General features: G+C 49.1%; 1 protein-coding gene across 1 annotated transcript in view; it reads right to left on the bottom strand.

Annotated features, from left to right (window-relative positions):
- The window catches only part of ABCA13 (ATP binding cassette subfamily A member 13), a 143,734-nt gene that overhangs the window by 97,841 nt on the left and 35,148 nt on the right, over positions 1–10,745 (bottom strand). The window contains 5 exon segments of the mRNA XM_006754021.2: positions 4–3,339; positions 6,073–6,239; positions 7,331–7,525; positions 7,763–7,896; positions 9,049–9,179. Of these exon segments, the coding sequence (XP_006754084.2) occupies positions 4–3,339; positions 6,073–6,239; positions 7,331–7,525; positions 7,763–7,896; positions 9,049–9,179 (3,963 nt within the window).

Here is a 10,745-nt window from a genome sequence, read left to right as displayed (position 1 = left end):
TGAAATCCAGATATTGTGTAATTCCGGCACCAAACCACAGGAAGGCAAGTTACGACCTGGGCAAGAACCCCTGGCTTATCTGATACTAATTCAATGGTGTCCAGGAGAGCTTTCATCACAAACACAAAGTCTTCCTTGGTGACATGAGAAATGCCTATGCCATGAAGGACTGTGAAGTCGTAGACATCCTTCAGGGCTTTGGTGACGTTCTTGTCCACCACTCTCTGCAGGAGCCTCACAGCGTGAGGGAGGGCATAGTACAGATCCACCACAGCATCCACGTCCTCTCTGGGAAACAGGCGTGACAGCCTCAGCAGATGATTGACATTCCAAGAATGGGAGCTGTCTACAAACTTCTCCATCAAGCCAACAAGCAACTTGACCCCCAAACTGTCAGTACCTGGTCTACTGATATTCTTTATAAAGTCGATTAGGCTTTCACCAACTTGTTCGAGTTGGTCTACCAGAAGGTCTATGTCCATCTTCTTTAGGGTGAGCAGGAAAGAAGCTATCTTCTTTAAAACTTTATTACCTGGATCTTCTGGAATATTGTGATGGGCTGGGGGCATTAGGGAGTTGAACACATCCCTAATCAATTGAATACCAAGACCCACAGCTCTCGTTATTTCATGTGGAATTATTTGGGGTGAATTTTGGAGATCATCTGATAAGTTGAAGACAAGGTAACTTGCTAAATGAAAAAGTGAATTACCTAAACGATGCACATCCTTTCCCTTTGGACTGGCAGTAAACATATTTAAGAACTTTTCAGCTTTAGAAGAAAAGTTATTTTCCAGAATGTTAGGGAAAATATCTTTCACAAGTTCTTGAATTTCTTTCCCCAGATCTACTAAATGCAGCCAAGTATTTTGAAATCGGCTAGGAATTTCTTCTGACATTTCTATAGGTCTTAGAAATAATTCAGTAAAATGTTTCCAGTTGGATTGAGATGCAAATTCAAAGTTTCTTGTTAAGTTGTTGATAAGCATACTTACTTGGTTTGTGGAATTATTTAAAAGAGTTAATAAAATCTCCAATTTTGGTGCCTTTTCTTTTTCAAATACTGCTGTTAGTATAACATTTAGGAAGTCAATTACATTTTTTAAGTAAATAGCCATACAATTTACATTTGACTCATTCAACGAACAACCAGATTCCACTGTATTCAACAGCCAAGTAACAAGTGTCAGTGTAGAGTTAATTTTGTTTTCCACATCACTGAAATGCTTCAAAACACCCTGAAGAGGGCCTTGTGAAAAACTAGGGTTATGGGCCACATACGAATGATTGAAGATGTCCACCCATTCAACGCATCCTTTCAGTCTACTCATGATGTCCTCGGAGGAAAAGAAGGAATTTAACATGGCCAGAATACGTAACGCCCTCTGTGTAGTATTTACATGTAATAAGCCATCTTCCAAAATAAATTCAATGATGTTTTGGAAACTATCAGCACAGGACAATAAAGTATGGTCATGTGACACATTTCTAAGAAATAATATTGTTTCTCTTAGGTCAGTGATGATGCTTTCAGAGTTTACTTCATAATCCGTGAGGTTATTTAAAAGGAAGTGATGGACCAAGTGTGTATGTCTGTCTCTATAGCCTGAGGTATTGCTTACCCCCGTGAACACATTGAGCACAGAATACAAAAACTCCCTGCCTGCTCTTGTGTTGAGCGGAAATGCCTGCAGCTGACTCAGGGCGGTGTCCAGAGTGGAAAGGGATTTCTCCACCTGGTCCGGGTGGAGCAACTTGACTCTAACCAATGCATCACGTACTGCTCCCCAGAGGGCCCTGAGATCCCGAAAATCATCCCGATCATGGAAGCCGCCACCTTGAGTCATGTTTTTCAGCAGGTTTAATATGAGTGTAGCAGGGCGATGAATGGGAAATATTCCCTGGTAGCTTTTAGAAATTTTCACATCACTTTCCAGTTCACCCAAAAGCTGGGTAAGTGCGATATGAAGAGGAGTGAAAGCATTCACATCCAGCTCCAACATCTGAGCTGTGCTTCCCCAGATTTCAGCCCACGTCTGAAGCCACGAAATGAAACAGTGAACAGCCATCCACTCACTGAGCACGCTGCCATCTGCGGAGAGGTTTGAATGAATCTGTGCCCACAGAAGAGTAAGTGGAGGCCCTCCATCTACTGAGTAACTCATAGAAGAAGTGATTTTATTATTCAAAGCAAAGCATTCATTACCCAACAGGGTTCCTACTGAACTGTTGAAGAGCTGGTTCACATACTGAAATAAAGAAATACGAAAATCTTCATCCCCCATGAGCAGCTGTTTGAGGCCGGTCAAAGTAGCGTGGATCACTTCCAACTCTGGGCGCTCTGCAGACAACAGGGACTGGGCTTGAAGCTCCAAAAAGTTGAAAACTGAAAGCAACTGCTGACAATAAGATACTTCAGAAATTCCCCCAAGAAGTTCTGTTGTCTCATATAAAAATGCAAATGCTTTGCTGATATTTTGAAAATTAAATTGCTTCATAATCTCAAAAATGTGCTTCGAGGTTTGAGTCAGGAAAGAGAACAAAGACTCTCCCCTCTGGATGCCCAATAATTTGTCAGTGTATTGGTGAAATGAAGAATAAGCCTGCAGAAGAAAAGCTGAATCTGGGTCCTTAAAGACATTTAGATAGATCTGAGTCAAAATGTTATCAACTTCTTGTCTTTGCGGTTCAGAAAGGGCCGAGAAAAGAGCAGATGCATTCCTCACAGCATAGACAGTGGCCAGAGCCTCCGAGACTTGCTCCTGCCTCAGGAACCCAAGTTCATAGAGACTGTGGATTATAGATTCACTTAGGCGAACAAAATACATTCCCACAGCTGGTGACTCAGGCCAATCCGAGTGAAACAACCTGGAAAAATTAAAGCTTTTACTAAGAATCCTCTCCTTTTCTAGAACAGAAAAATTTGAAAGTGTAGACAAGTTTTCGAATTTAGTTCTCTTTCCTTTGGAAATGCCATACGTCCACAATTCCAGGAGCTTGGGGTTAATTTCAGAAAGTACTGTTTCCATAAATCTCAAAATATAGCTTGATTCCTTCTTTTTAAGAGTGTGCATTTTTTCAATCACCTCTTTGCCAAATTCCAAAAGTTTCTGAGCATCAAAACCAGATGGCTCTCTTCCTAAATTCTTTAAGTGATTTATCCAGGAATGACTTGCATTTAGAAGAGTCTCAGTGGGACCGCTGGATGAGTCAAGAGGGTTAGGCAACAACAATTTCTCCAAAAATTCCACGAAGGACAAAAGAAAGTTCATTTGCTCATCCTCAAGGGCATCCAACTTCTTTTCCTTCATGAGATGTTCTTTTGTGGCATTTAAGACCCTACAATATTAACAGAACTGTATTGGTATCAGAAAAAAAGGAAGATAAATTCAACCTACAAATTTTCAGGATAATAATCAGATTTATTGTTAAAGATAAATGAAATATTTACTAGACAGTGTGTTTTCCCAGTAGATATTATGTGAATGTGAGCATCTGAACCTGTTTAGAATTCCGCAATGCAGCTGCCCGTATTTAGCTAAAAACCTGCTTGCTGCACCGAAAACAGCCCATTTTCCTCCGTATGGCTGTTAGAGACAGGTCTGCTGCTTATTTATGCAGAAGAACCTTAGGGTGCGATTCCTCATCACATCCCAATGTCTTGGCTGCAGGGATTGTCTCCAGGGCAGCGTGAGTCAGACACTGTCCGGTGCTCTGAGGACCAGTGTTGGGTCCCTGTTCTGGAAAGCAATTCCTGTACCTCCCACCAGTACAACCTCATGGGGTACTTTTCCTCTAAGTGTTTATTTTTAAAATACACACCTTTAAAACAAGAGTGCTGCCACAGTAGCAGCTGAGGAGTCAGGACAGGCCCACACTTGTGAACAGAAGTCCTGACTCAGGAGCGACAAGCCCATTTGGGAAGCCCTGGGCCCCATGTGTCTCAGACATCAGGAAGAAAACATGGGGCACCTACCAGATGAGTGACAATGCCCCCTTCACCCACAGGGGCTGGAGCAGCCCCTTCCCAACCCAGTGACACGTCTGTCCACTGAGAAACCCAGGAATGGACTCACACCATGTGTGGAGGGTCAATAGACTCGTTAGATTTCAGAATTGTAGATAAGAGATTTGGCTATTAATGCCTTAAAGGGTGAACCTTTCTCAACTTCTTTAAGTCTAATCCTGCTGTGTGACTTGGGCCCAGGAGACACAGGACGATCAAACACAGGAGTTGAGCGGTGCTGCTAACACCTGGGGTCCCGGAGCAGAGAAAACACGGGCTCAATTGAGCCTGTTGTTTGCAGGACAGAGAGTGGCTACTCTGGCCCACGGGACACGGAAAACATCCCCAATGGAACGAAAAAGCTCCAGCCAGGGACCCACACCTTCATCTGCCCAGCCCTCCAAGAAGCGTCTGCATCGCACGGGGCGCATCATCGGGGCTGACAGCGCTGGGGTCCGTGCGTCACGGGGTGGGAGGAGGCGGCTGTGCATTTGGAGCCCTTGGTATAGAGCCAGTGCCATGAGTGGAATGTGGCCCCACAGTTTTTGTGTCCCTTCACAATTTGTACAGCACAGCCACAGCCACAGCCACAATCCCAGTCATCCCTCCACAGCCTTCTGAGGTACATCATCGTTTTCATCCGTGGGAAAAGAAACATTTCAAAGAGGGCAGGAACGGGACGGCACGTGGCCCCGTGCTCTCCCTCCAGCTCCACTGTCTTCCATTGGTGGCTTCCTGTCCTGCTACCGACCCATTCACCAGCACCATCTGGCCTCTGTCAGGAAGGTGCCGCGCCGGCTGCTACAGCACAAGCACAACCCTGACCGTGCCACGAAGCGCACACGGACGCCGTGGTTGCCGTCTCTCTCGGGCTATTAAACATTTGAGACTTTAGGAGAGTAAGGCAAGGCACTGGTTCTCCTTCCCATCCTCCTCCCACTCCCGGGAGGGAGAGTCCGGCCCAGAGGTGCAGGCGTGCTCCGAACCAACTGTCGACCCCGTTCACCTACAGAAACCTGGGCCCTGCACACGGCGAGTCAGCGTTTCCGCGGCAGGTCCAGACTTGCACATGACGGCAGACTTCACAGAGGGGTTTGATCCACTCCCAGTTTGTGAGCCCTGCTCTGATGCCACGCTCCGTCCCACCACGCCCCTCACACCCCACCAGGACAAAAGCATGGCAACTTCAGGAGGGTGGAACATCAGGTCTAGGAAAGGCCACAGTGGTTCCTTGATTCTGTTGGAAACCTAACAAAAGAGGACTCGGAATCCTTCTGACTCGACTTCCCCTCTGGCCGAGATGAAGGACAGACAGATGGAAACAGGTAAGCTGGGGGCGACTTGGACCGAACAAGAAACATACTTAACCTAATTAACATGCATAAACCCCTGTACCCGACAGCAAAAGTCACGTTCTTTGGAAGAGCACATATATTTACCAAAATCAATTGTGTGACCATAAAGTTCATCTCACCAAATGCAGAGTCTACAACATCCAGAATAAGTCCTCTCACTAAAACGAAACTAGAAATCAATCTTGAAAAGGAACTTGGAAAGCCCCCACATGTCCGTGGAAATTAAGCGATCTGCTTCTAAATAACTGAGTCAGAAGAACGCACAATAAACATGAGGAGATTTTGAATTGGAACTATTAGAAATTGATGACAGAACCCTGCTCATCCAACTGTGTGGAATGTACCAGAGCTCTGTGAGGAGAGGGGGTGGCCCTAGCATCTGTTACAAAGAAAGAAAACCTGAAAACCAAGAAGCTGGAAAAAGATCAAACTAAATTTAGTAGGAAGGGCTAATAAAGATAAAGGAGAAATTCATTAAAGAGGAAACAAATGTTATTGTTCATCTTTAAACAGACGTCAACGACGTAAAACCTAACATCCAAAACGCTGGCCCTTCTCAAACACCCTGCCCACCAGGTGGCCTCCTTGCACAGGCTCACTAGACTGGGATTCAGGATCCAGCAGTTTTAAGAATTCGTTTCTAACAGTTTCACTCTTTAACCCTCAGTGTGCTCTGGGCTAAGAAACCCTGAAACGGGAAGTGTGTCTTACGCGTTTGGCGGAGCGTTGCTGCCGGGGCCTTCCGTTGTCGCGCTGCCCATCAGCAGGAGCAGCCCAGCCTGCAAAGCGTCCGCCACCTCTTGCAGGGAGCGGTCTCGCTCCAGCAGGCTCCTGAGCGCCGCCAGGCCTCGGCCGCCCTCCCGCCACCGATGGAGCACCTGCGGTCAGAAACAGGGGCGACTGCAACAACAGTGACTGAGGGGCAACAGCGTCTGGTCAAGAGACAGCCACAGGCCATCGAGGTAACAGCCGGCCCATTTTACAAGGTCGGGAGACTGAAAGGATTGGCCACAGCTGCATTGTGGCTGAATGTGTCGGACATTAAAGACTACAAACTGCAACAATGGATGGGTGCGACACTTTCATCGGCCCCATTTCTCCTTCCTCCCCGCTCCCATTCCCAGAAGAGAAAGCAGTAGGTACATTTCTAAACAAGTGAGTCATGCCCCCAAACTAAGCGGACGTGTCTGAGACGGTATAAATACAGTCGTCTTTAAAATGAGGTCATAATTAACACCCAGTCACAAAGGCCCCTGGACGTCACAGACTTGGGGATGATGAAGCTCACGGCAGTCAGTACGGTGGCTCCACACGACATCCAAACAGATCGTTCACACGCAGTCATGGAAGGCAGGGAGCATGTGACAAGGCTCTGTTGGGGGAAGGGGGCACCCTGACAACCCAGCAGTCAGGGACCCGGATAACGGCTGAGCAAGGCGTCCACCTGACCACGCTGACGCTGGGCAGGTGGCTCTGTCCCCTGATCACTTTACTGCCAGACAAACTTAGTGCCACCCAGTGGTCAATCCCCTCTGCAGCTTTAAAATGTCGTCTCTCTGTTACTGACACACATCAGGAAGGGAAGCTGAAGATGTGTGTCCTTGGAGGAAGGTGTTGGTGGGGGCTGTGATGGTCCTTGCAGCTGCCGTGCACATGAAGCCCAACACAGACTTCCCGGGGACATCTGGGCTGAGGGCAGCGAGCCCAGGCCGTGGGGCGCAGGGAGGAGGGCACAGGAGGCCAGGACGTAGGGCCCGGGCCTTTCCTGGAAGCACACAAGGGACAGTGAAGAGGTGGGGGTGTGAACGGACAGGGGGAATAACTGTAGACCTGCTGCCCGGTGCTGCGCCTGCAGTCAGTACTGCTCGGGGGCAGCGCTCTGTGAAGCGTTCCCCCCACAACAAACTCAAACACCAACCAGAGGAAGATGTGGGAGGAGCGGGTGGAGGTGACGCACTTCAACCCTCACACGCACACGGGGCTTCGATGGGCACAGCACCTGTTTGTAGACCTGCGGCCAGCTGACCGCGTGGACCAGGTAGGCTTTGGCTGCTGACCAGCTGGCGTGACAGTCTCCAGGGGGACCCTCCCCGTCAGCTTTGTCCTTGGAGGCTCGGGACAAGGCTGAGCACACCATCCGCTCCAACCAACGGTCTGAGGGAATCTGGCAACGACATGAGCACCACTTAGAAGTCAAGCTTTCTTTTTCTACAATGTTTCTCTTCTAAAAATATCACCGCAATCTCGCTAAAGGAAAGGCTGACATTGGCTTGACGGAGGAAGTAACAGGTTGATAAAGTGTCGCTTAAAATGTCCTTGCGCCGCCCAGCCTGCCCACGCGATTGATTCCCAGTCTCTCAAGGAGAAAGCCAAGCGCGAGAGGAGCCGGAAGCGTGCGCACCTCGTCCAGTTCAGCCGAGTAATTCAGGATTTGCTCCGCGTGGAGGTCATCAAATCCAAACCGGGCCTGCAGGTCCGCCTGCACCTCCTCGGGGGCCCGCAGCAGGCCGCGCAGGGACAGGCCGCGCCCCGGCTCTGCAAGGCAGCAGGGGGGACAGGTCACTTCCTCACACTGTGGCAGGTGCTGTCACCACTGTTCAGAGAACAGCGCCTTCACTTTCAGAGGGAAAGCAAAGGGCGACCCAATGCTATTGGGTCAGTCAAGTAGGAGAAGCAAACCCAGGCTGGCCCTGGTGCGGCCGCGTGGGGAGGGCGCCTGCTCCCGGCGGGAATGACTGCGGATCTCTAAGGTTCTGTGCATCATCCAAGTTACAACGATCACAGAATTCGGGAAAGAAAGGGAAACAGTCACATCAGCCCAGGAGCGGGTGTGACACTGTCCGATCGGTCTAAAATCAGGACAACTGGGGTTCTGGACGCCGGGGCTAATGACAGCGCAGAGCACGCGGACGAACAATCCCCAACAGAGCACGCCGGCCCAGAGCCGGGGCCACTGACGGCCTCCCCTCCCCTCGCGCGCCGTCCTCTGCGCGTCTTTGGAGACACAATTAATGAAGACAATCTGTAGCTGCCTCCAGAAGCTGTTCTGTGATCGTTCTTAGCTCTCCCTCACTGAAAGTTAATAGCACATCACTAATTTTAATTACATTCTTGACTGTAATTATATTTCCAATTGTAAGGTAAGTGGATCGTGTAATTTGGATGGCGCACAGAACCTGAGCTTCCTAATGACAACGCATTTGTTAACGGAGGTGGCGGAAGGGTTCAGCGAGGGGGTCTGTGTGTCCCCCACTCCGCTGGGCTCTGTGCTGAGCGTTAAGAACCCGTGGCTCCTGCTGCGATGAGCCCACGGGAGAGCAAGGTAAACACTGGCGGCCTGGCTTCCCTCCAGCAGGGCCAGCGGGCACCCTTCCTGTCTACGGGTCCTCCCTCCACTGAGCCACTGGCAGCGGGAAGAACCGGGGGCCTGGGTTTGGAGGGGGTCGTGCGAGGCGGCTCCATGGGCGGGACATTGGGAAGGAACACAGAAGTCTCCGTGTAAGTTCTCCCTGTGCAGGTCAGAGGCGCCAATTCCCAGTCTACTGCTGCCTTTTCTTAAAGAAACAGCTGTTCTTGTTGCCTTTATATTTTAAGTGATTTGAACAGCACTTGAGCTCCGTGGGTTGTCAATAAATTTAACAAGTGAACCACTTGAAATACCAGAACCGCTTAGGTACCCACCCGCACCTGTGGCTGCCACTCCATGGTCCTGCAGGAACGTCAGCGCAGAAATGGTCGCCTTCAGCAGCATTTTGGAAGCTCTGGAGGTAGCAGGGTTGAGTGGCAGCCAATCTAGATCTTCCAGAGACGCGAAGGAACTGGAACCAAACAAAAGCGAAGCAGCCTGAGCTGGTTGCTGGCGCAGGGCACGGACTCCACTCTTCCGCCCCAGCCTCTGTGCCAGCCCCTGCAGCTGTGCCGGGCCAGCCACACGCAGCACCCGTGGTGGCTGTCAATGTGGCCGCAACGCCCTGGCCTCGGGACTCCACATAACAGCCCAGTCCCTCTCGTGAACACTTGGCACCCGGCCCACCTCCCTCTCTGCCTGGGACAGAACCCGAGTCGCTGACACCTTCCAGCGCTCAGCAGGGCAGCCAGGGTGCGAAGCGCTGTCATCGCAGAAGGCAGGTGAGCATCAGCCTGGCCTCTGCCAGGGCAGGTGCTCAGATCACGTCTGGAGGGCACCCCCTGGGACGCCGTCTTAACCTCCGGATCTGAGCGGTCAGCGATCGTGTTTATCAAACCGCTCACACACACCGGCCTCAGGGAGTCCACATGCTTGTAGTGTTAACGTTGTTTTTATATATCAATATTTTATTCCATAACTAATTATGGTTGAACATGTAAATTTGAAACTCAACTAACACGGGAACATATCTGAATTTTAGCAACGTGAGACCAAAAAGATGTAAGTTGTGCTCCAGAGAGGTTCTTCCCTGCAGCTTCTTGTGAGGAAGATCTCGCGTGGCATCCTGCACACCGCGGGGCCCAGGTTACAGGAGATGCCACTGAAAACCGGTCGTGCCGGGGAAGCACTCCAGGTGTGCAAATGTGTAAGTGACAAGTCAAACCAACAACTGTCAAAATATGTTCCTTCTTCCTACGCTGACAAATACACCTTCAGAACAACTTGGGAAGCCATGCTCAAATTAGTTAAACTTATATACGTGTCATATCTCTAACAGTGAAAAACTCAGAAATAACCAAACATCCAAGTACATATGGTAGGTGGCATGGTACCAAAAGGAAATGTTACACAGGCATAAAAATGTTCACTTGAGCCCTGACTGGTTTGGCTCAGTGGATAGAGCGTCGGCCTGCGGACACAAGGGCCCCAGGTTCAATTCCAGTCAAGGGCATGTACCTTGGTTGCGGGCACATCCCCAGTAGGGGGTGTGCAGGAGGCAGCTGATCGATGTTTCTCTCTCATCAATGTTTCCAACTCTCTATCCCCCTCCCTTCCTCTCTGTAAAAAATCAATAAAATATATTAAAAAAAAAAAAGCTGGCAGTCGGACCCCCACACCGTGCACGAATTTTATGCACCAGGCCTCTAAAACATGGCCCGACTATATGCTGTCCACAAGAGACTAACCTCAGAACAAAAGACTCACATAAGATGAGAGTGAAGGGATGGCAAAAAATTTTCCATGCAAATGGAAAAGAAAAAAAAAAAAAGCTGGGGTAGCAAAACTCATATCTGATAAAATAGACTTCAAAGTGAAGGCCATCACAAGAGACAACAAAGGTTACTACATAATACTAAAGGGATCAATCCAACACAAGGATATAACCCTGGCAAACTTATATGCTATGCACCCAATATAGGAGCACCTAAATATATAAAAAATCTTCTAGAGGACTTTAAAGGAGAGATCGACACCA

This window comes from Myotis davidii, unplaced genomic scaffold, assembly GCF_000327345.1.
Source record: "Myotis davidii unplaced genomic scaffold, ASM32734v1 scaffold472, whole genome shotgun sequence".
NCBI lineage: Eukaryota > Metazoa > Chordata > Mammalia > Chiroptera > Vespertilionidae > Myotis > Myotis davidii.
Note: the sequence above shows the minus strand (reverse complement) of the source record. Positions and strands in the feature narration are given on the sequence as shown.